The sequence below is a fragment of the Marmota flaviventris genome, chromosome 3 (assembly GCF_047511675.1).
Source record: "Marmota flaviventris isolate mMarFla1 chromosome 3, mMarFla1.hap1, whole genome shotgun sequence".
Taxonomy (NCBI): domain Eukaryota; kingdom Metazoa; phylum Chordata; class Mammalia; order Rodentia; family Sciuridae; genus Marmota; species Marmota flaviventris.
The window spans coordinates 47,322,244-47,349,884 of NC_092500.1; the positions used below are offsets into that span (position 1 = coordinate 47,322,244).

At 34.1% G+C, this 27,641-nt stretch overlaps 1 protein-coding gene across 4 annotated transcripts in view; it reads right to left on the reverse strand.

The window, feature by feature from the left end:
• Window positions 1-24,143, reverse strand: part of Cnot2 (CCR4-NOT transcription complex subunit 2) — a 100,837-nt gene extending 76,694 nt beyond the window's left edge. For 2 of the 4 annotated variants that reach the window (XM_071609684.1, XM_071609681.1), the window contains exon 1: window positions 24,065-24,143. In XM_071609684.1, the coding sequence (XP_071465785.1) occupies window positions 24,065-24,069 (5 nt within the window). In that variant the 5' untranslated portion in view covers window positions 24,070-24,143. The remainder of the gene's footprint in view (window positions 1-24,064) is intronic. The other 2 variants (XM_027923430.3, XM_027923461.3) reach the window with 1 other exon arrangement.
• Window positions 24,144-27,641: the final 3,498 nt, after the last annotated feature.

Consider the following 27,641-nt stretch of genomic DNA (forward strand, 5'->3'; position numbering starts at 1 on the left):
CAGGACCTCTGAATGCAACCTTATTTGGCAACAGGGTAACTTTGCAATCAAAGACAAGGTCATACTGGATTTTGGAGCCCTAAATCCATCGGTGCCTTTATAAAAGAAAGGAGAGAGATTTGAATCCAGAAAGGGACAGGAGACTACGTAAAGATGGAGTCCAAAACCAGAGATGCAGAATTTAAGCCAAGGAATGCCAAAGACGGCGGCAACCACTAGAAGCTGCAAGAAAGAGGCAAGGAAAAATTCTTCCCTAAAGTCTTTAAAGGAAGTATGGTCCTGGAGACACCTTTATTCCAGGTTTCTATGCTTCAAAACTGTGAATCAATTTTTGTTATTTTTAAGTCATCCAGTTTGGGGCAATTTATTACAGCAGACCTAAGCAAGTAATGCAATAAGCAATTCTGAAAAGTTAAGCATGTAATTCCTTAAACAATCTCTAAAAAAAAAAAAAAAAATCAGCCAAAGAAACATACTAAAAATCAAATAGATGAATTTTAATGAAAAACTAAAAATAGTCCAGTAAAAAAAGGAGGAGGTGGAGGAGGAGGCCGCCAACACCGATGACAACTAATGATGGCAGGAAAGAATCAAAGTCAAAAAAAGCAAAGGCAATAGAAAATTTATATATTACACTTTTTACCTAAATCCAAATTTATCAATAATGGTATTATATATAATTAACAATTGTATTAAATATCATAATTATATTATATATAATCATTATATTAAATTATATTAAAAAGGACACTGTCAAAGTGGCTTTTAAAAAACAGTATGTTAACTACATGCAACACACTTTAAATATAATAATAGGCTAATAAACAGACTTCGAAAAACATATCCTTGAAAAACAAATATAAAGGAAAGCTAGTGTGGTCACATTAATAGGTGAATAAGTACACTTCAGGACGATAAAAGAAAAAGCACCTCAGATGAAGAAAATATTAAATAATGATAAAAAGGACAATTCACCAAGAAGATACTCCAAAATGGGCCTAAAAAACAGAGCTTCAAAATAAATGTATCAAAATCTGGTAAACCAGAAAGGAGAAACTGACAAATCCATCAATACACTTGAAAATTTCAATACTCTTTTGAAATTAAAAGTCACAATAGACCAAGTTAATAAAAGTCAGCAAAGGTACAGAAAAATAGATGACCATGAACAAACTAGATCTGACATTCATAGAACACCATAACAATAATAATAGCTTCAAAATTCTTTAAAAGGGAAAATAAAACATTTGCCAAAGTGAATCACAACTTAGGTCATTTTTAACAATAAATCTAAATAAAAGAACAAATTTATATAAAAAATGTTCTCTAAAATAATTCATATACCATGGAATCACTGCAAATTGTAAAATATTTAAACTAATCAAAAATAAATATAAAACAAAAATTGTGGAATGATGCTAAAGCAATGCCCAAGGAAAAATTTATAATTTTAAGTGTTCATCTTTGAAAAGATCTTAAGTCAACCATTTAAGCTTACACTTTGAAAAAGAAGGGCAAAACAGACCACAGCAAAGAAAATAACAAAGAGGGCAAAAAATCATTATCACCAGAAAGGGGGAGGGAGGCCGGGAAGAAAAAAAAAAAAAAATCTAGTTCTTAAAAAAAAAAAAAAAAAAATCAATGCATCTCTTAGGCAAACTGACAAGTCAGAAACTATCAATATTGAGAATAACAGAGAAAATATAAGACTACAGAACTACAGGCAATAAAAGGATAATAAAGTATTACCAGAAAAACTCTGTACAAATAAGATGAAATGGACCTATTCCTTAAAAACTTCACACTACCAAAACTTACTCAGAAAAGGGGGGGGGGGGGCTGTCATATCTACTTAACAACTGAACCTGCTGAAAAACGTCTAGTCCCAAGTAGTTTCATCAGGGAATTCTAACAAATATTTAATAAGTAATATATTTAAAGAAGATACAATGTCTTCCAGAAAATAGAATGAGGGAATATTCTTAATTCACTTTTATAAGGCTAGCATTAGCCTGACACCCAAACCAAAGACATTACAACAATGAAAACCCTAAAAGACTGATATTTCTGTTGAACATATAAGCAAATATCTTCAACAAAATATCTGTTTATCAAATTCACGAAAGTGTCCTATGAACAAGTAAGATTTGTTCAAGGCAAGACAAAGTTGATTCACTATTAAAAATTCAATGAAAAAAAAAAACAAAGAGAAAACTACTGGAGGAGGGGGAAAAACAGTTCTTAAGAGGTTGTGCTTTAGAAATACACTAAATAAAAAATTATTTAAGACAATCTACTGAATCTCAATAAGAATAATAAGAACCTATGGTACATAAGCCACACTGCTTTCTCCCTACTACCACGAGCTAACATAATGGAAGCTCTACTCAGGATAGATGGAGAAAGCGGACACTTTCTTTTCACTTCCCTTTTAAGGGTTATGGTACTCTCCCACCCCCCAAGACAGGAAGAACAACAGAATTTCTTATATCCTTCCCCTACCTTCCTTCACCAGCCTTTAAACACAGGCTCTACTCTAAACATGAAAGGCCTAGAATAACTGATGCCCCATTTGCCTTCAACCCATCTCCATATGATGCATAATATAATGGAGGTTCCACACAAAAGAAAGCAAGGCCCACACTCCAGAGGTTACTACCTTACCCAGGGCAGAGGCTCAGAGATTCTGCTTCAGAGAAGAACATTAAAAGCAGAGATTCTGAAACTCTCCTCAAAGAAATGACTTTATCCGAACAGAGTATAGCGAAGTTCAAACCTAAGAGCAATCTCAAAAATGTGAATATGGTGATAAATGACTAAAAGGAAAAGGAAACAAAAAGCTAAACCACAAGTCAGCTAGTTTACTAAGAGAACTAGGTTAAGAGACAGCTAGGAAGCTAAGAAGAACCCTTTTAGGTTCAGAATAAACATTAAAGACTGGCATATAAATAGATATAATGTTAATATGTTATATATGCAATATGTAACACATTAATGTGATACAATTATATAATCACAATATATTATAATATTTATTACATATCTTGTATATAATATATATATACACATCTACTCTCAAAGGGCACAAAATTTATTTCAATCAGATTGTGAAACAATTTATGACCCAAAACAATAGACCAATCAACAGAAATATTACTGGAGAGGAACACCTAGGGATAATACCAACAGTAGCAGAGAGCTTAATAGAGATACAAGTGAAAGGACATAGAGAGCCCTGTTAAAATCACTAAAATCATTCCAAGATAAATATGCCCATGTCCAAAGCTGCACCCTCTGATGTGGCACATCAGGTATTTCATACACCACAGGGGATATAAAATTTCATTAAACTGTTTCAAACATTTTAAACAAGCAATGTTCTAAACAAGCAAACAAAAAACTTCAGGAGGGAATCAGTGTCCAGAGATGCTTCAATGTATTATATAAAATGCTCAGTTCCCTGACACACACAAATTATGACATACAAAGAAATAGAGTAATACAAAGGAGAAAAGAAGCAGGCAATAGAAACTACCTGTATGAAGACCTAGATGTCAGACTTAATGAAGACTTTGAAGCAGTCATTATAAGTATGTTTACTAATTTAAGAAAACCATGCTTTAAAAATAAAGGAAGATACAATGACTATATCTCATATAACAAATTATCTTTAAGAAGATCTTAATATCCAAATAACTCAAACTAACTCCAAGAAGGATTCATGCCCAGAAACATCACAGGAAAATATGTTGAAAGCTAATGACAAAGAAAAACTCTTGAAAGCAATAAAAATGACATGTCATACACAAGGGACACAGTAAGATTAACAACTGATTTCTCGTCAATGATGACCAGAAAACTGTGGGGTAATATATTATAAATATTCAAAAGAAGGGGCATGGGAAGAATGGAGGAACTTTGGACAGGGCAAAGGGGAGGGAGTAGAAGGGAGGGGCCATGGGGATAGGAAAGATGGTGGAATGAGATGGACAGCATTACCCTAAGTATATGTATGACGACATGAATGGTGTGACTCTAGTTTGTGTACAATCAAAGAAATGAAAAATTGTGCTCCATTTGTGTACTGTGAATTGCATTCTGCTGTCATGTATAACTAAAAAAAAAAAAAAGATTTTTTAAAAAGTGTTCAAAGGAAAAAAAACATCATCCAGGAAGAATTTTATATCCTGTGCAACTATCTTTCAAAAGACAAATTAAACTCAGTTTATTAAATATTTTATTTACTGTATTTCTTTAGAACAATCTTTCAAGAACTGTTTTTTTCCTCCTTCAGTAATTTTCTCTATGATTTTCTTCATTGGAATTTTAATAATGAGTCAATTTTGTCAAGTAGAGTCACAGTTTATTGACACAGAGAATCAATAGCTAGCAGATCTTACAAACATACTGTTTATCTGAACCAGAAAAGAAAGTTAATATCACAAATTCTATAAATACATATTTGCTCTCCTTTATTTTCTCAATTCCTTTAAATAACATGAAATTGTGTAAAGCAATAACAATACTAATTCATTGTTGGGTTTGTAATATATAGCTGCCTAACTGTAGAACCAAACTGGATAAAAAAAATAGTTTTATAAAAGATTTTTTTCTTTTAATCTGACTGGAGTTGTTAGTACAATTTCAAAGTAGATTCTAATAAGGTTAAGATGGACCCTAGGGCACCAAGTAAGAAAGTAATACAAAATAATACTATGGGAGTATCACTAAAAGAATTTAACTGTTACAGTATAAAAACCACTTGATATAAAAGAAAGTAATAAATAAAGTTCAGAACCTAAAAAGAGATACATAAAAATGCAACAAAATGACAGACATCTATTCAATTTATACAACTCTAAATGTAAACCCTAAATGTAAACAATTCTCTACAGAATTGTAGAGAATGTCAGACTGAAAAAAGAAAAATGCTGACCAAAGTATATATCTTTTAAAATGAAAATAGAAAAATAAAAGCACAGAAAAATGTATATCATGAAAAAAAACCATAAGAAAGCTGGAGGGACTCTATTATTACCAGATTAAATAAACATTCATCAAATCAACTCACAGAACTGAAAAGAAAAAGAGCCAATTCAACAGTAGTAGTTGGGAGATTGGGGCTCAGTATAGCATACCTATAATCCCAGGTCTAGGGAGGCTCACGCAGCCTGGGTAATTTAACAAGACACTGTCTCAAAAAAAGAAAAAATAAAAAGAAGAAGAAGAAGAACTAGGCATGTAGCTCAGGGGCAAAGTGCCCTGGATTCAATTCCCTGTACTTTAAAAAAAAAAAAAAAATGTGGTTGTGAGATTTTAATAATAATCCATTTCAATAACAGTTGTGGCCAGGTGATACTGCAAGTTGTGATCCTAGTAACTCTGGAAGCTGAGGCTGGAGAATCTCAAGTTTAAGGCCAGCCTTGGCAAGACCCTATACCAAGACCCTATACCAAAATAAAATGAAAAGGTGTTGGATACAGCTCTGTGGTAGAATGCTTGCCTGGCATGCCAGGCAGGCTCAATGCTCCCCCCGCCCCCCACAAGATGGGGAAGTACAACAACTAAACAGATCAACAAGCCAACAGATAATTGAAAGCACTATGAAACAACAAGATCTGACAGATGTTTATAGACTAGCCAATGAACAGCAAAACACATTCTTCAACAGCTAATGGAACATTTTCCAGAATAACAGCAAGTTCCCCAAAGACAAGGGAATGAAAATAGAAATAGGAGATAGGGCAGAGGGTGGGTAGGAGGGGAAGGGAGAGGGCATGGGTTAGAAATGATGATGAAATGTGATGGACATCATTATCCAAAGTACATGTATGAAGATACAAATTGGTGTGAATATACTGTGTATACAACCAGAGATATGAAAAATCTGTGCTCTATATGTGTAATATGAATTGTCATGCATTCCGTTGTCATAGATAAATAAAAATCATCCTTCTAAATAGCCACAGGGTTAAAAACACATACACACACACAATAAATTTCTAGTTTAGGAATGAACTTGAAAAAAAATATACCCAAACCTTATGTAATACATTGAAAGCAAAGTTTGGAGGGATAGTTACAGTAGTAAATGCCTACATTAAAAGAATTAATTATCTAAACTTCTACCTTAAGTAACTAGAAAAAGATGAACAAACTAAACCAAAAGCAATGAGGAGATAATAAAGATGAGAACAGGAGTAGGTAAAATGAAAGCAAGAGTAGGTAAAATGGGAACAGAATAGCAAAAGAGAAAAAAATTTTAAGTTTACTGTTGAAAAAGACAAATTACAAAAAAAAAAAAAAAAAAAAAAAGCCCAGGCCAGGCCTTGATGAATTCTACTAAACAGTTAAAAAAAGAAATTAGTTATCACTAGTTTGTAAACTGTTCCAAAACACCGAAATACCTGGAATACTTCCTAATTCAATCTCTGAGAGCATTTTTAACTAGATAACAACAAAGACATCACAAATCTAATCACATCACAAAGACCAATATCTCTTATGGAATCTCTTATGGAATTAGACATAAAAATCCCCAACAAAATGCTAATCATATTCAGCAACACATAAAAGGGATTACACATTTTATCTACATAAGATTTATCCCAGGAATATAAAAGTTGTTCAATATACAAAAATCAAAAATGCAATATACTACATTCATAAGACAAAATTCACATCTTGAATTATGCAGAAAAAGTATTTGAAAAACTCCAACATGCCTTTATGATAAAAACAGCAAAACAGAAGGAAACTTTTTCAAACTGATAAAAGATATTTTATAAAAAGGCTTTTTTTTTAAAGTAACATCGTAATTAATGGTGAAAGGTTGGATACTTTCCTTCTAAGATCAGGAAAGATAAGACTGTTCACTCTTATCACTTCTATTCGACACTGTATTGAAGATTCTAACTAGAATAATTAGGCAAGAAAATAAAATAGAAAACATCTAGACTGAACAAGAAGTAAAACTATCTAACTACAGATGAGGTGATCACATACGTAGAAAATCCTAAGGAAGACACTAAATTGTCTAGATTTTACAGCAGTTTAATAATAGTTTAGATTCTATAATGACAATATAGCAACAAATTTTGCAATATGTAAATGAAAAAGTTCAGGAAGATTACAGGGTAAAAAATCAATATGCTAGAATTAATTGCATCTCCAAGCAACAATCCAAAAACTAAATTAAGAAAACAATTCTATTTCCAAACCACCAAAGAGATTTAAACACTTAAGCATAAGTTTAACAAAAGAAGTATATAATTTCTACTCTGAAAACTACAAAGCATTTCTGGAAAGAAATTAAAGAGCTATATAAATTTATATATAAATTTTATATAAATACAAAGCTATCCAAGTTTCATAGATCAGAACACTTTAAGATGGCAGTATACTCAACACTAAACTACTGATTGAACACAATCCCTATCAGAATTTCACCTGGCCTCTTTGCAGAAATCAACAAGATAATCCTAAAACTCAAATGGAAATTAGAGGGACACAGACTAATCCAAACAATGTTGAAAAAAGAAAAAGGTCGTAGGAGGATTATCGTTTTCTATTTTCAAACTTGCAGTCTATAATCATACTGGCATAAGAATAAACACATCAGTTACACAGAATTGAGAATCCAGAAATAAATCTTCACATTTACATTCAATTCATGTTAAACAAAGAGTTCCAAGATAAATCAACAGGGGAAGGGACAGTGTGAACAAACATATTACACTTTTAAACATTGCACATTTTTCATTATTAACATATCCGTCAGATAATCTATACACAAATTTAAGCCTAGCAGCATACAAAACTTAGAAAAAGTTGTAGCATCTTCCTCATAAAAACTAAGAATATTACAGTACCAACGCATTCATCCCATAAACATTTCAGGTACCAGTTAGTAAAATACTAGACAAAAAAAAAAAAACACTATCCAAAAGAAGTGAATGAATGTTACATGCAATACTAATTTTAAAATTATGTAGCAAAAGAAATCAGACAAAATACACTCTCTACATTTCCATTTGGTTGACTCTCTTAAAAAAAAAACAAAAAACAGTCAGTCAGTGGTTGCTTGGACAATCACGATGACCACCATCATCAATGAAACTTCAGAGGTGATGGGAATATTCTGAATCTGAATCAGTAATGGTCATACAAGTGTGTAAATTTGTCAAAACTCACAGAAAAGGACACTTAAGTAGGTGACTTGTAATACTGTAAAAACATCTTTATATTTATTAAAATATAATAAATATAAAAATGACAGTAGTTCCTATGGGCATTAAAATGGAAAATAATGGACCCTGTCCTGAGAAACTCTATTAACAAGAGATACATTTAAATTTAAAGAAGTCTTTCTAAGGCTGGGGTCATGGCTCAGTAGAAGAGTGCTTGCCTCATAAATATGAGACACTAGGTTCGATTCTCAGACTCCAATATTAATAAAGAATAAAACAAAGGTCCCTCGACAACTTTAAAAAAAAAAAGTCTTCCTAAAACTTTTAAGTAGCATATTAACTTACTTTAAAAAATTATAACGTTTGGCAGAAATCAGTAGCAGCACTAGCTTTCTTGGTCCAAATTGCTTGATCCTCTTAGTACTTATATTTAATTCAGCCATCTAAAGTTTATTTACTAATTTCTCTGCAAAGAATTTACATCACATATGGACTGTTATAATCTAACTGCATTATATCTTGCTTCCCAACTTAAAGAGCTAGTTCCACAGAAAGATTTTTTTTATATCATGATGGTACCAAAGCTATCTACATTCAGTAGAAAATATGATTCAAACTTTGAATTTTGATCTTTTCCCGAGCTAGGAGCATGTGATACAATATTGTTTCAACGTACTGAGTGGCAGCAGGGAAGCACAGCAATGTATAAAATATTGTGTTGGTAAACCATGTTGTTAAAGTAGGTTGTGTATTAAATGCACTTTCAACTTGAGATATTTAACTCATTCTAAGTAGAGAAGTTTCCATACTTGTTACCCAACAGAACCTCTATTCAACTGTAAAATGAAAAGAATTCAGCTAATTTTATATAACATGTAAAAAGGATCTATGAGATCATTTTATCCCAAGTAAAAGTTAGTCTTTATGGTGGTTCAGCAATGTTTTTTCCTCATTTGCCCTGGTCCCCCACCTTTTCTGTAACCATCTACCATTGTCTCTCTTTCCTGCTACACTGCAGCCACACAAACTTCCTTGCAATTTTTCAATCATAAAACACCAAGACTACCTCTCCAGGGTATTTGCTCTTTGTTGTCATTTCCTGAAATCCTTTTCTTCTATTATGCACAGGATTGCTCACCCATTCACCTTCCGAGGAAGAACTTTTCTGACCAGTCTATGTAAATCTGCATCCCATATGTAATACATACTCCTAGTCTTTTTCTCCACATCCTTACTACCTTCTGCCATACCAATGTTTGTTTTTATTTTATTTTATTTTTTTAATATATTGTTGTATTCTCTACAACAGGGCCTGGCATATAAGAGTCAAGTATCTGTCTAATGAACAAATAAATTAGTAACACAAAGTATCTAATGCAGTACACACTTTGCCTACCCCACAGAGCAAATTACTATTTTCAGATTTTCAAGCCCTCCAAACAGCATAAGCTTAAATGAAAGTACAATCTAATTTTAACACTTCCTATCTTCACTACATTTTGTGTTGATACAATAAAGTAGTCGAAAATTCTCTTAAATTCCTACATTAAGTTTATCCTGTTTAAACCACTTGGTGATCAATTGTGGAAAAAGAACTGTGTTTGTATTAATTTCATCTCATATTTACTCCTCCCCCACACCACGAAGTATGGATGATGCCTGTCAAGGGACCAGACAGAATTATATAACCCATATTAGTTTTAACTCTATTCTTATCAGTGAGAATGAAGAAAATAAACAGAAGACACATAAAATATAAGTCATCACACAATACAAAGAGTTCAATCTTTAGAAAAATTTAAAAAACTCACATTTTTAAAAATATCATTTATACCTTTAAAATATAGAACAATGTTTGTACACAACTATATTAAGTATCACTGACAACAGAGTGAAAAACAGAAAATTCACAGAATAAGGATATAAATCAGCACAGCTTTGGTCTAATAAACTATTAAAAACTTTGAAAAACAGCTTTTCATATTTAATAAATAGTCATTTGTCAGGCTGTGTGAGGTTTCAAATACACATCAGTAAACAACATTACTTTAGTCCCCACTCATGACCCAGTGGTAGAATGCAAGACAAACTTTTAAATGACTAATTACAGTACAAGTTAATCATCTCTAATATAAAAATCCAAAATCTGAAATAATCATATACAGAACTTTTTTGAGTGCCAACATAACATTCAAAAAAGTTCAAATTTAAGCACTTTAGATTCCATATTGCTCAGGTTGGGGATACTCAATTGGTAAAGTCTATATAAATATTCCAAAATGAAAAAAAAAAAAACTCCAAAAATCTCAAACACTTCTACTTCCCAGAATTCTGAATAAAGGATATTCAACCTTAGATGCTATGGAGAACAGGATTTACTTAATGTTAGTTAGGGAAAGCCTTCTCTGAGATGGGTCCTACAGTACATAGGTTATGCTAAATGCTGTAAATATTGTCATTTACTCCTTCTAACCCATGAAGTAAGTACCATTATTATGTTTACTCTTATAAGAGAGGGCATTAAAGCTTGAAAAGTAATTTGACTAAGGACACAAAAATTTGTTAAGCATTGGAGCTACTTAACTTCAGAATTCATATACATCAAAATTACATTAAACTTACAGGAATGCTTTCTTTAAAAAAATTCAAACATACAAACTAAAATTCAGCCAAATGTTCATCAGAGTGCTATTTATGAAACTGAAAATAAAAATAAAATGAAATATTCAACAATAAGAAATCATTAAATCAGTTATGCTTTGGCCATTAAGAGTTTTGTTTTGGGTAAATATTACAAATGAGTATATCTCAATTTCTCTATTACAAAAATGTAAACGATAGATGTCTCTAGATAGCTTTTCCCTCCTCTTTTTTATACTTTCCTTCATTTTCTAAGTTTCCACACCATGTTTTATTTAATAATCAGGAAGCAAAACAAAGAGGCTGTAGTACTTACAAATAGAAACAGACAAGATATGTGCGCGCACACACACAAAGTGACAAATAATGTTTGTCCTAGCTAACAGTTTTCGAGGTTGCAGGCTTGGAAGTAATTTTTCTTTTTTTCCTAATTTTTACTTACTACCCTTCTTATATTAAACGCATGCCATAACTATTACTTTTTACCATAGCAATTCCCTCACATTTTTTACATCATATTAAAAATTTTAAAACCAATATATTAACAGTAGTGCTTCTTTAGCATGCTGCTACATAAGCAAATATATGTGTATATATATATATACATACACACACAGAGAGGAATCCAAAATACTAAAATAGCTAAGTTATAATACTAGTCATTTCTGTACAAGAGTCTTCCCTTAAAAAAAAAAAACTTCACTTCAGAATTCCCTGGGTTGAAGATGCCCCAGTGTATAAAAACTTTTCAAATTATCAATTTGAATAAGGTTTTAGAAATCAAGAAACTTAAATCATTTTTTCTTGAGACAACTGATAAATCAGAAATAAAGATAAATCATTTCTGAAATACTGTTAAAGCTAACAGAAAAGCAAACATATACCTTTGTTATGTCTTGATATTTTAGCACAGATATTATTTGTCCAATGCTGGCATATACAATTACAAAGAAAGGCCTTATCAATATTTTACCTTGGGATATAGACTATTCTGAAGAATAAACTCTCTAGTTACTCTAATTTCCAAAATGTGCTAATTTATCTTTTTCTTAGAATAATACACATATGGACATAACTGAATAAGATGCCTAAGCACGCTGTTTTGCCTGACAATAATTATAAAATTATTATTAAATTTAAATCATTAAGTTTATTAAATTATTAATTATGAACAGGCATATTTTGTCAAGAATCTGTAGTTTTTAAATTTTTTTTTTTTAGTTATAGATGGGACAATACCTTTATTTATTTATTTTTACGTGGTGCTGAGGATAGAACCCAGTGCCTCCCATGTGCTAGGAGAGTGCTCTACCACTGAGCTACAACCCCAGCCCTGTAGGTTTTTATATAAATAAATTTTAGATGAATCGTTTGATTTTTAATTATCTGCCTTGGTTACTATGAAAAAAAATGAGGCTCTACTCTGAGGTGGCAGAGTGAGTTACTATAGAGTTTTAATGTTATTAGAACAAAAAAAGTATTTTACTTGAAAGTAGCTTTTTATAACTGCAAGGTTAAATAATCAATCAGCAAACACAATAAGCACTTAAAATAACTAGGTTTTACAAGAATGACAGTATAAGCTGTGCTTTTCCTTCAATGCACAGCCATCATTTTCTACATTCATTAGTCTGATTCACTTTCCTCACTTTGCTATTGCAGCTACTTAGTGCTATTCTGCTTTCCTTATATGGTATTTACTTTTAATGCTTCAAAAGACTCATCACTAGCCAGACTCTGTGGTGCACAACTATAACCCCAGTGGCTCAGGAGGGTGAGGCAAGAGGATCATGAGTTCAAAGCCAGCCTCAAAAACAGTGAGTCACTAAGCAACTCAGTGAGCCCCTCTCTCTAAATAAAATACTAAAAAGGGCTAGGAATGTGGCTCAGTGGTTGCGTGCCCGAGTTCAATCCCCAGTACACCCCTCAAAAAAGGCTCAGTCCTCAAATAAGAGAGCTTACAGATTTAAGGGGGGGAGGGGGAGACTTAAGTTTTTCAAACATTATATATGCAAAGAATATACAGGAGTTTCAAACTATTACACTGATGTTCTCTATGTTCAGTTACAAATGAATTTTTAAAAGACAAGCCTACTTACAAAAAATATAATTGACTAACCATGATAAAGTATGCAAATGCAAATAGTTACAAGAAATAATAAAAATAACCCCCAAAATATCCATGATCTTCACCCTTATCTATGAATGAACTGTATGAAGCAGGCTTCCTACTATATATAATTGCAAACAGAAAGACTCAGGACTTCAGCATGCAAAATTATCAAGTACTATATTAAATGGCCTGCTATGATGAACATAGAATGTTTTTTGCCCACTCCAATAATCTCTCAATTCCCCTGTCCTAAAGTCTAATAAGCCAGATATTTCATTAAACTAAACTGCATAAAGGAGAAATCTCATGAATGTAACATCATCACAAGATAATATCACATATTTAACTAGATTCATCTTAACTAGTTACAACCAGTAATCAGAAATAGCTACTAAAACCCTTTCAACATGCTTTACAGTTAGCCAAATACTTTGCTTTTAATTATCTTTAATTGTCATCAGCTACTCTGGGAGGTATAAATTATTTTTTAAAAGACAAAGTTCTTCAATATTAATTGATTTGTTTAAGCACATAACTAAAAGTTTCTAAGGCCCAGACTAGATTCCATCTTCTGGATCCATGTGGAATGTTCACAAAATGTTATTTCTCCATTAAAAATCAGCATACTTTCAAAGGTAATAGATGGCAGACTTTTTCAACTTTCAAAAAATAAGTGAAATTTAGCCAATACCCAAAAAACAAATGCCAAATGATTTCTCTGATTTAAGGATGCTGATCCATAATATGCTGCGTGCAAGGGCAGGAGGAATATTAAATTAATTCTAGATAGGGCAAAGGGAAAAGGGGAGGGAAGGGAGGGTAGGGGACATACAGGTAGGAAAGAAGGTAGAACTTGATGGTCATCATTACCTAAGTACTCTACTTTGTGTACAACCAGAGATAGGAAAAATTGTGCTCCATATGTGTAATATGAATTGTAATGCATTCTGTTGTCATATATAACAAATTAAAATTAAAAATATTTTAAAATACACTTTTTTTTAGGTACTATGTCAAGTATTTCCTCTAAATTTCCAGAATTTTGGAAATATTTGCTCAAATCAAAGAAAAGGGTAAGAACCAACACTGTTAAAAACATACTGTTATGAGTTTTACAGAATCAAAATTTAACACATTAAACACATCCAAGAAAAAATATTTTATTCATTTTAAGGCAAAGAAAATAGAGAGAGAGTCAGGTGCAGTGGCACATGCCTATAATCCCAGAGACTCAGTAGGCTGAGGCAAGAGAGTCGCAAGTTCTAGGCTAGCCTTAGCAACTTAGCAAGACCCTGTCTCAAAATCAAAAGAACTGGGGACACACTGGTAAAGTGCCCCTGCATTCAATCTCCAGTACAAAAGAAAAATAAATGAAAACAGGCACTAAGAAAATTACTACAAATAACTCCACATTATTCAGGCTGTAAATGGCAGATCAATTAGATATCATTTAACAAATTATTATATGCCTATAATCTATAATGTCCCCTATTCTGTGCCAAGTGCTACAGGTAGAGCAATGCTAAGATTTATTATCCAAATACTACACATAATACGTCACAGACACCATTTAAACAAAATTTCTGGTAGGAAAAGCATGTCTAGACTGGAAAAGCAAGACTGTAGTCTTGTTTACATTTACAAATTTGATACATAATAGAGCACAGTGCATCAAACAGTAGCTAGTTCTCAAATGCCTCAGAAGCTTTTCTTTAATGTAACATTTCCCACTCCAAAAAACAAAAACAAAACAAAATGAACCTTTAGTCCTTATATGTCAACTCTGAAGTAAATATTTTTATTTATCCACATTTTTCAAACAAGAAAGCTGAAGTTTAGGGAGGATAAGTCACACAGCTAATAAAAAGCAAAACAGTGATTTAAATTCAGGTTGGCTAGCTGTTCAGACTTTTAGGCAAAATTATGTAAAATTTCAGCACAATTTAACTGTGTTTAATAGGAGATAGTTATAATCAGTTCTATTTTATTCAGCCAAAAATGAACTAAATAGACCAGTAGACAACGTGAGTAGCTCCAAATCACCATGGTAAAAACATTAACTTTTGCCATTATAAAATGGTATATAATGCATACTATCAAAGTAATAATTCAAACTACATTCATAGGGAATCAATTCTTTTTATCCAGAACATTCATCTAGGGTGTTTCTGCACGTCAGAATTAAACAATGCTGGCAATCTAACATCAATGCATAACTGTTGGGTATAATATTTTTATCTAAAAACACATGTATCACAGAATTGGGGAAAAAGGCATGTCTAAGAACATAAGAGTATCAGCTTCTATGAGTGATTTTTTTTCACTATAGATTTTGTTGGCATTACTCTGATTTATCCAAGTAATGTTAAATATCATTCCTACAAATTATGTCAAATAACAACATTCAAATTTTGCCTGCCTCAAAACTTTTTTTTTAATAACTTCATTTTATTTACTTATATGTGGTGCTGAGGATTGAACCCAGAGCCTTGCATGTGCGAGAGCGCTCTACCACTGAGCCATAACCCCGGCCCCCTGCCTCAAAACTTACATATCAAATTTCATCTATTAATGTCAAAACTTCCAACTATTGGCATTAGTATATATGTATCACAAACAAGTTTTCCAGATGGTACACATTACAGAGTTTTGAAGTTATAATTAAACAAGAATAAAAAATCTATGAATACAAAATATTTATTTGTCTAATGGGAGACAAAACAATTCTTTAAAACTTTGTGGCATATAATACACCATCAAGCTTGTAATTATAAAAATTTCCTCTGAAGCACAAATCTGATCACTACTGTTTTTAAAAAAGCCATTTAAAAAACTGGTAGTACTCTAAAAAGCCAACGTAAAATAAAGATCTCTCATACTGCAGCTATTTTACTCCTTCAACTATGAGATCCCAGAACCCCATCAAGATTGATGAAGAATTACCTTGCCATTTTCTAAATCCAGCATATTCTCCCGACAAATACACTGCTGATGACCTACCGCTTCCATGTAGTAAACTTGAAATCTAGTTCAAGCACTATCTCCTGGAACCAATTCATTAATTACTTAAAATAAGATTGCTCTAGTCTAGTGCATTTCTACAGCATGCACCACCAAAACTTAAAAGCTTGAGAAATATGGAGGACACGTATAATGGTGCACAGCTCGTAGTTAACATTTATTGAACTATACAAGGTAATCTGATTAAACATAAAAAACAATATGAACTGATTTCTAAGAAGTATTTAAAACTGTAAAACTAAAAATTCCTAAAACCATTCATTATTTTAGGGAAACACAAATTGATGAAAATTTTAAATTTGTTCTCTTATGTCATTTTCCACTAATGTATACAAACCCTGAATTCCATCAGAGCTAGAAAACACTTTTAAGCTCACTTAATGAAAAATAATTCCTTCTTCCTTGAGCTCCCGATAAAATTTATTAAAGGCTAATGGTAGAGCTCTTGCCTCCAACAACTGAAGCTCTGGGTTGGATCCCCAGTATTCAAAAAAAAAAAAAATAAAAAAGACAATGACATGGGTAACTATAGGATCCACCACAAAATTTTCAGCAGTTAAATGGATTACATCTTATTTGTCTCTTCCCTCACTTCAGTGTTTACCCCATTCATGCAGAAAGCACTAAGCAAATGTTTATAAAATATCTTGGTATCTTCAAAACCACAAAACTTGATCCTACTTCAGAGCCTTCTACTTCTTCTGCCTGGTAAACCATTCACTCTAAGATTTTTGCATGGCTTTCTCCTTTTTTGGTTTCTGCTCAAATGACCCCTTCACAGCAGTCTTCTCTCAACATTCTATTTAAAATAATCTGTTCTTCAAAACCAGTCAACTGCTGTTACCTTTAACCACCTTTATTTTCTTCATTGGTTATGACTACCTAAAAGTATTTACTTCCCAACAGAATATTAGTTTGATGAAGATGAAAACTTCTATTGACCACCATCATATTTACAGAATCTAAAAATAATTTCTAACACAGAACACCCAAACACTAAAGGATTTAGTTGAAAACATCTAGAGTGCTAATATCTAACCAGTAGAACCTAAAGTTTAAAACAATTTCTATCCAAATCAACATCAAGTAAATTCTACAAATCTTGCATCTGCAGAAAGAAGTCTTATAAATATTTTAAAAACACAGAATTTCAAAACTACTCTAAGATTTCATCTCACTCCAGTCAGAACGGCAGCTATTATGAATACAAACAACAATAAGTGTTGGCAAGGATGTGGGGGAAAAAGGTACACTCATACACTGCTGGTGGGACTGCAAATTGGTGCCGTCAATGTGGAAAGCAGTATGGAGATTCCTTGGAAAATTGGGAATGAAACCACCATTTGACCCAGCTATCTCTCTCCTCCGTCTATACCCAGGGACTTAAAAACAGCATGCTACAGGGACACAGCCGCATCAATGTTTATAGCAGCACAATTCACAATAGCTAAATTGTGGAACCAACCTAGATGCCCTTCATAGATGAATGGATTAAAAAAAAATGTGGCATATATACACAACGGAATATTACTCAGCAATAAAAGAGAATAAAATCATGGCATTTGCAGGTAAATGAATAGAGTTAGAGAAGATAATGCTAAGTGAAGTTAGCCAATCCCAAAAACCCAAATGCCTATTTTCTTTGATATAAGGAGGCTGTTCATAGTGGGATAGGGAGTGGGAGCACGGGAGGAATAGACTAACTCTAGATAGGGCAGAGGGGTGGGAGGGGAAGGGAAGGGACATGGGGTTAGAAATAATGGTGGAATGTGATGAACAGTATCATCCAAAGTACAAGTATGAAGACATGAACTGGTGTGAATATACTTTGTATACAACCGGAGATATGAAAAATTTGTGCTCTCTATGTGTAATAAGAATTGTAATGCACTCCACTATCATATATAAATTAAAAAATTAATATAAAAAAACAGAGAATTTTAGGGTTGACAGTAACTTTATAGAGATCACTGAATCCAGCAATTCACAAATATGTGCTTCACAAAATCCCAGAAGCATATGATTACAATTGTTTTAAATATATACATATATTTTGGGACATGTGATTCACACACATACACAAAAGTGCATTATAGATTAAATTTTAAAACACTTTGAGATTGCTAGCTCTACTGCCTGGTTAATTGGTTTTGCTGTAGACCTCAAAGTTTAGGCTGACATGTCTAAGAATACACCTAGAATTTCTCATAAAACTGCACACATTAGAACGTTTTATGACGCTTATTTTTCTGTCCAGACATGCTCACTCATGCAGAAAGCACAAAAACTACATCCCAAAAGTACTATTTTGTGTACTACTAAATCAAGGGAAAGCTCAAGGCATATCTACTTAAGCACATGATTGCCTCACAGAATAACTGTGCAATAAGGAAATATGCAAAATGTGGCATCGACATCATATAATGTATTATTACCTATTCTCATAGTATTCTTCTAAGTTTTGAGTGTTTCTAAATGAATGTTTAGAATTTTTTTAAAAATGAACAGCTGTTGGGTATTGTTAAGAATCATGTTTGAAACAACTTTCCTACTGCTACTTCTCTTTCAAATTTCTCTACCAATTATCTGCAAGATGATCAAGTTTCAAAAAGCAAACCTTCCACTTACACTAACTTAATCTTATCATTTTCTCTATAGAGGGTACTAAAATAAATAAAGTCGACTTTTGAGTTAGGTGAAAACGGCCTTCATAATTCCCAACTTCTAATTTTTATACTGATCTAAATATCCTGACTATTCTTTGTAATTGTTAATGTTAAATTTATTTTAAAAGTTAACATCAAAACCACAACCATATAAAATTGAAATAATGTATTTGGAAGTACTTTGCAAGCTGTAAAGCATTTTTAAAATACTAACCACAGTAAGGCCAAAGGAATCCAGATCTTTTGAATTGGTATGGTAAACTTAATGAATATTATTATTTTACTTATATATGAAAGACTCTTACAAACAGAAAACTATGAAATTTATAAGCAGGATAAGCACTATACCTTACAATGTAAAAGTAACACAAAAGTACATTCCTGTCAGATACGTCATAAAACCCAATAAATGTTCCTCTACCAAATATACCATCTTACATAATCAATCATTACATTTTGTCCAGATGCTGACTCACAATGGAGTTGTTTTTACTTCTGAATATATAAGTGGGAAAATGGTGTATCAATATGTTTGGACAAAAATCAAGTCATTTTATTGCTACCTAAATTGCCAGGCCACAGTACTTTTCTCTTGCTTATTTTAGTTACTAAATGAAGATTTAGTTTCCCATAAGACACTTAGTTTCCATTCAGAAAAAGCAGAGAAAGGATTAGTAGCCTGAGTACCAGATCAAATTCTCTTTTTAAAAACACATTGTCATTCAAAAAGTCCCTGGAAAATATATAGGCAAGTAATATATAAGAAAAGATTTCTAAAATTATAAGCCAAACATTAGCATCTCAACTAAATAAGTCATTTATCCTGTTTTGATATCTACAACTCTAAAACAAACAAAAGGTGGCTCACAATCTCTTATCCAAACCCTTATGGCCAGAAATTTCTCAAAATTATAATCTTTAAGATTTTAGAAAGAAAAGTAAAAAAGTATATCACATATAGCATCACATCCTCCAAGTGGTCTAGGCAGCAACTGTAATCAAACACACTAACATATCTATATTAAGCTGCTTGAAAACTACAGTAAGAGGGATAATATAATACTAATTAAGTTAAGAGAAATAATTCCAATTGAAATTTACCATGTTTAAAAAACAAACAAAAAAAGATCAGTTTTCAGAACTTTTTGTATCTTGCATCTCTGATAAGTATACATGAAACCTTCTCACCCAATTTCATAAGAACAATGGTTTTCAAACTGAGAACTTCTACTTTGCACTAAGTATTGGACCAGGTATTAGCAGGAAAGGGGGGAGGGGCACAGAATCTTAACTTCAGAAAGCCCAAATCTAACAGGAACTCCCCATTTAGGGGTAAATATGTATTACCTTATAAATACAAATACAAAGTATCTTCTTCAACTAATGATTGTAGCCATATAAAATACTGCAAGAAATACAGTCAAAAGCAAAACAGGACCTTAATCACTCAATTCCTAACATTATTTTCTTAGTTCCATACAGACTACACATTTCTGTAAGAAGCTAGCCACTTATTTTATCATAGATAAATAAGCAAATATAAGAAAGGATTCAAGACAGTAAAGGAATACAGGACATCTTTCTCCCCATCTTTTCAAACTTGTTGCTTCTGGTTTGTGGCTTGGAAAATGAACACTCTGTCAGTATTAAGTGTCAAAAGACAATCTGGCAAAACAGTTCCAGTTAAGACATGTTTATGGAGAACCTACCAAGTATTATGCAGTATAGAAAGCACCAGAAATTCAAATACAAACAAAACAGAGCCCTACCCCTCAGATGCTCACAGTCCAGTGGATGTTTCACTGGAAGGTAAGGAGAGACAGCCAATTACAAAACAATGTGACACATATGATAATGGAAGTCTGAAGAATAAAATGCAACATAGCATGAGAATTCTGGGAGTCAAGAAAAATTTCATGAACAAAGTGATATCAGAGAAGAATTTTAAATAAGTTTATGAAGCAACAGAAGTGACAGTTAACCCCCAACACAAATGCATACACACATACACACACACACACACACACACACACACACACGAATGAAAAGAAAAAGGAAATTTCAGAGTAAATGGCAAATATAAATGAAATACCTAACTATATATAAATGAACTTAGATCCTGAGTCTAAGAACAGACAAAATATTAAAGAGTGTCCAGGAAAGAAAATTTTTCCTACATAACTCACTGTTGTGCATTTCCTCTTGTATAAGCTATGAGCTCTTAGCATTTTCTTATTTCATAATGCAGCATATCCCCTAAGTGACATGCCAAGAGATTTGCATCTAAAGTTCAGAAAACAAGCTGTCAGAAAATAGTAAGAATTTCATTTCCAGGTCAGTCTTAATAGTATATAAATGAATATGCCTTATCAGCATGATTTGTGATGAGCTAAAGTAGAAATCAAACCATGACAAACAGAAAACCAAGAAAAATTATATATTACTTAAATTGAAAAGGGGCTTAATAAATAAAGCTCAGGTAAAAGTTAATTTTTCTTCTACTTTTTTTTTTTTTACAAAGACAAATTGTCTACAACATCAATTTTAGCAAAGCTCTTTTCAACACATCTAGTATATGTCATAATTTAATTCCTTTAAATATTATAGGTAGAAATCATCCTTGATAAGGAAGAACAATCACCTGTCTCAAGGACCAGAATGACTCCTATCATAGTACTAGATATCTTGATAAATACTGTATGTAATTCTATTCAAACATTACAGTAGAACTCAGATTAACTCTGCCCCCAAAACTGCTCTATCTGGTAACTTCTTCTGCTTCTTTGTTTTAGTAAGTCCACTAGGGGCCCAGGTAACAAATAAAACTGTAAATATTTGAAAGTATCTTTTCCACAGACTGTATCACTATTCACATTAAGTTGTCCTCAAATGTTTATTTAAAGAAGCATATAAGATCCAGACTTTATTTTTAAATATGTGATCTTAACAAAAACTTTAGTTAAAAAAATATTATTATCACTGAACATCTCTTTTAAAGGGCAAAAAATTAAATTGTAAACTAAAATTACATTTACTAGCTTATGAATGTCTACTCACAATATTTACATATGAAGTACTTTTTAAAACTCTTCCGCATTATCAGACAATTTTATAAAGCCAACTATAACTTCTCGTGGAATGTGAAAAATTCTTTAGTGGTATTTTTCATAGTTTAAGTACTTTTAACACCAGTATCTACTAAAGAGACAAAAACCAAAAGTACTGGGTTGGAACTATTCCCAACGAAATCTACTCATAAATCTGAAGTACTTACTAATTTTTGAATAAAGAGAACTTTCACGTTTTAACTATAAAGCACCTCTGAAAAATCAAAAAGTAAATTAAACATCCAAAATAATAAACCAAAAAAAAAAAAAAAATTAGTTCTTTTAGGGAGGTATATCATTTGGAATTCTTTATTTTATATTTAAGATCAGGTACTTCTCAAATGAAGATGGTATAAATCATTCAAACATGCACTTTGCCCTCATTTTTCCACTCAAGGTATTAGCAGGAAGCCCTACAATCCAAATCTTTAGATAAAAGGGGGGAAGTACTATTTTAAATTAAGTGAGGTCTTGCAAAGTCAAGAAAAGAAGTGGATAGAGTAGAAGGAATTTTAGAGGAATTTTTTTCTTTTTTCAGTTTATTTTGTATTTCTTTTCCTTTAGATTTAATATTACAAAACAACTACAAACCAAAGAGTAATGTAATATACAGGGTTTACTAAGGATCTCGGTCTTCTAGTTCATTTAAGAAACATTTCAATGAAACAAGACCTGAATGTAGATGGACATGCATTTGAATGTACATTTAATCATTTCAGTCTACTGAGATTCTTAATAAGCCCTTTAAACCTGGGATAAAGTTACCTCCCCAAATTGTAAGATATCAACTTACTGACATTTGGCAAAGAACTACTGTCAAATATACCTAGTATTCACAAACTCAATGTAAAGCTGGGTATGTAAATAGATACTTTTAAATTTCTATGCCCCCCAGTCCATTCTTTATTAATAATCTCCACTTATGTTATTTCAAGCAAATGGACAATGGCACCTATGATTCTTGAGCTCTAAAAATTCTTACTATCAAGCATGACAGGAAATGTGTTCCACTTTTAACATTTAAATTCAAGTATGGCTTTCCATGTGATCAGTACAGTACTTTCAACTATTATGCCAAAAATGTTATCAGAGTACTTAATTATTAAGAACTGTCCAGACAATAAATAAAGGAGTAAGATCCTCTGACCAAGAGTTTTACGAAAATGAAAGAAAATATGGTGCACTTGTGGTCTTTGGATGTTGAAAAGTGAAGCTGCCTACTAGGACTAGCAGGAAGTTGATGTTAAGGTGCCTTCCGAAGTCAGTGGTACCCGTATGTAAGACTTTTGTGGGGACGATAGCGTACTCACAGCGCCCAGAATAAATGCAAATTTTAAAAATGCTTTTACAAAAGAAAACTTATTCGTTTTCGCTAAGGGCCATAGTTACCAAGAGTCAGAAGCTTTTTCTAGACATACAACAGAACCTCAACTAAGAATTAGGAAGGGCTTCTCTTAATCCGATTCATTTCTTCCATGAAACTTTAAAGTTTAAGACCTAAAAGCAAAAAGTGGAGAGGCCCCGGCGGAAGTAAAAACATTAGGGCTTGCAACTTCACAAACAAAAACAGCGTCTCGGGTTCCTCCGCCTCCCCAGGACCGTCAGGACTCGGTCTCTACTACACCACGGAAGCTTCAACCTCCGGGTGCGGTGGCAGAAGCAGCATCACAGTTGCACTCCTCCTGCCTCCACCATGCACGGCCTTCGGTAGCCCAGGGCCTGGAAGCTCCTGAGGCCCGTTAACCAGTGTCCCCCATCTTACACTTACATACACAAACAAAAACACACAAGTGGAGGATGATGTGCGTGAATTGAGAGAATGTGAAGAACCAGGGACCAGCAGCTGCTGGGAAGGTGGCAAAGCCGACCAAAGCGGGCCGGGGCTCCTCGGCTGCCGGCGCTGCCACCTTCTCTTTTCACCCCAGGAAGCAGCGCGGCGGCAGCCGCTCCTCCGCGCTGGCGGGAGCCCGGGGGAGTGGAGTCCGGGAAAAGCCCGGCCGCCCGCGGACAGGACTGGGCCTAGGATCTGGAGCCGGCGCTGCAGCGGCCCGAGTACAGCGACGCTTTACGTCCCGTCCACCACCCCCCATACACACCCCCTCCCTCCCTCCACCGCCGCCACCCCCCCTCCCCGCCCGCTCCGCTCTCCCTCTCTCGATTGGAGCCGAGACAAAAGCAACGGGAAGCGGCGGGCCGGGACGCTACCCGCGGACCCCGAGTGCGACAGGGCCGGCCCCGAGGCATTCCCCCGCCTTGCGGGGGCCCCGAATCCGCCGCCCCCGCCGCGCGCCCCGCTGCCAGACTTCCGAAAATTTGCCAAAAACTCACCGCATGAATTTTCTTGTCCCGCGGATCCAAGATGGCGACGTATCCACCGCGGAGGCTGCTGGGAGCAAGACCTTTACCCTCTGACCCCCGCCGTGACCCCCGTCGCTCCGACTTCCCTCAAGGCGGCGGCGGCGGAAGGTGGGAGCTGCGACAGGGTTGGGGGTGGGTAAGCTGCTTCCCGCGCGCTTGTGAGAGGAAGAGGAGAAATGCTTCACTCCCCCACCGCCCACATCGAGACTCTACGGTGTCTCCTACCTACTGACTGAAAGGCTTGTCGCTCCGCGGCCGTTACAGTGAGCGGAGCCTCTGCGGCAGCTGCCTTGCTCCTAAAGCCAGGTTGCTTCGCACTGGGTTCCGGCCTTGGGTCCGAGGGGGGCCGCGGGGTCCAGGGGCGGGGAATGGTGAGGTGGCGTCGGTCCGCCCACCTGGGGGACGCTGAGCTTGTTTGTGTTTGTGTTTGTGTGCTGTTCCCCGCCCCCACCCCACGTCCGCTTCGAGACCGGCGCCCTCGCACCTCTTGGAGCAAATCTGATGGCCGTCCCGTTTCCTTCCCTAGCCCCTCAGCCTCCGGTGGTCGTGCACTCACCTCCAGATACCGACAGCCCGTCACCGTCAGTTCCTGAGAAGTGAGTTGTCTTCTGCCGAAACCATTGGTGTCTAATCACTCCTCCGTCTTTTTTTTTTCAAACCGGTGGTATAAAGTAAAAATGCAGAGCTGGTTTTTAAAGCACTGGTGTATGAATTTACTCAAGCCAATTAGGATTATGGCACTTTATTTAGCTGCCACTCCCCATTGTCCTTATAAGCCTGGGTAACCATCTGGGTCATCACCAAGACCTTTTGAAATGATGATGGCTTTAGTGGAAACTTTAGGGAGTGACATCTGCTTTCCAGAAAAGTAGTTGTCTCTGAAAGTGAAATTAAACCTTTTTTTTTGCAATACAGTAGTCTCCCTTTATTCCTTTGTATCCATAAATTCAGTTTTTAGAATTATTGTGCATTTTGGGTTTAAAAGAAAGCCTCTGTAGGGGCTGCGGTTGTGGCTCAGCGGTAGAGCGCTCGCCTAGCACTTGCAAGGCGCTGGGTTCCAGCCTCAGCACCACATAAAAATAAATAAATGAAATACTAAAAAAAAAAGAAAGAAAGCCTCTGTATGTGTTTTGAAATTGTGTAGTTTCATAATGTAAAAAAATGTTCTCTATTTAATAGAGTTTATTAATGTAAAGCACAGTTAATTTGAAGTAAACAAAATTTCTGCTTTTCTTGGTGGTTTCTTTTATAAAATCATTTTCTCCCCAAAATATCACTATAATCCAATTTAAATTTGTCATTGAAGGCAAAATCAGGAAATAGCATGAAAAATAGCATATTCTGAAATCAAAGATAACCTTATCATGTTTTTGAATACAAGGTTTTTTGATATACCAGCAGATGTATAAATTTAACTCCAAATGGTGTTGGTGTAACCAGTAGAAAATGTTCTCTTATCGTTCCTTTCATTAAACTTTCTGCTTCACTGTGGTTTTTATTTCAGGAAAAAATCCTCCCCCAACCCTTTCTTCTTACTGCTGCTTCTGCTTTCTCTTCTTCTTAAGGCTGTGTATTAAAAGACTGCCTCTGTATACACATAATATATATATGTGAGTACGCGTACATATGAATATGCTTTATTGAACACCTAATCTAGCTATTAATAATTTGAAAATGTAATTACTAGTGATTTGAAGCCATGAAATGGAGTGATTAAAAGTGGGATACTTGGGGCTGGGGATGTGGCTCAAGTGGTAGCACGCTCGTCTGGCATGCGTGCGGCCCGGGTTCGATCCTCAGCACCACATACCAACAAAGATGTTGTGTCTGCCAATAACTAAAAAAAAATAATAAATAAATAAATAAATATGTTTTAAAAAAAAGTGGGATACTTACATGTATATAGTAACATTAAATATTATTTACCTTTTTGGTTTTTTATTTATTTATATATATATATATATATATATATATATATATATATATATATATATATATATATATATATATATAATTTTTTTTAGTTGTAGATGGACACAATACCTTTTTTATTTATATGTGGTGCTGAGGATCAAACCCAGGACCTCACACATGCTAGGCAAGTCCTCTGCTGCTGAGCCACAACCCAAGCCCCATTATTTACCATTTTAATCTATTAATTTGATTTATATATAGGCCCACTTGATTAAGTCCAAGAAATGGACCTTATCCTTACCATCTCTATATTTACTTAAAAGCACAGATTTTAAATAGTATGACCATTGGTAAAATTAGAAAAATCACTTCCAAAGGAGACAAGTCTGATTTGAAAGTTTTAATTATGTGGATTGTTGTTGGAAGAGACAGAACAACAGATACTTTCATAATATTTATGGAAATGTTAGGGAAAAAATACCCTGACGCTATTGCTTTTTTGAGAGCACTGTTTGTTTAGGATGAATCCACTAAAAGCCTTGTTGAACAAATTTTTTAACTCCTATGCCATATGCCAAATCAGTTTTAATAACTGCCTCAAAGAATGTTCTCAGCATTAAATGAGCTAGCTTTGTTAAGGGCTTATATGACTGATATTTTAGTAAAAAATAAATGGTGCATTTTTAAAATTATTGCATCAAAAAGTCCACCTTTATTTGCCCATTTGGTAGTTTGAGGGATTTTTTGGGGAGTGGGGAGTAGTTGATAGATTTTCTTACTTGAGAAACAGTCCATACTATTGGGCATATGTATGTATGTATGTTTGTTTTACATTTTTATTTATTTATTTTTATGTGGTGCTGAGGATCAAACCTAGTGCCTCACACGTGCTAGCAAATGCTCTACTGTTAAGCCCTAGCCCCAGCCCCCATGTGTGTTAAATCTTTACAGAAAAGATTTAACAGAAAAATTACTGACTTGAATTGAGAAAAAAAAAATAGCTTGTTAAGGGAAGAATGACTTTGTATATAAAAACAGCATGCCTCCCATTTTTAAAAAGATGTGGCTATAAATAGCAATTTTGCCATGGCAATGGATAAAAAGATCAGGCTTCCCAAATTTGATGGGTCTCATACAGAACATCTGAATCCCCTTGCTCATCCCCTAAATCTTCTTTCTTAGTCTCTGATTTCAATAAATAGTACAACCATTCATCAGGTTGTTTGTGCTTAAAATTAAGAATTTGTTTGATTTCTCACATTCTACATCCAACTCATCAACCAGTACCGTAAACTTGCCTTATAATTATATTCTGAATTCAGCCATTTACCACCTTCAGTGCTGCCACTAAGACACCATCATTTTTTATTGGATCATAGCCGCATACTCATCATTTACTCCTATTTTTCCCTGCTTTCTCAAGAAAATTTCCCCCTTCAAACATAATACCAGCCAGAACCATCATTTCAAATTTTTATGTTATGTTCCTTCCATACTTAAAACTTAAAATAGCTTCTCTATGCACACATAATAAAACCCAAATCCCTTACCATGACCTTCAAGATGGTATACTCTGGCCACTGCCTATTCTCCAACTTTATCTAGTTCTCACCCATCTAATTGCTTCTCTATT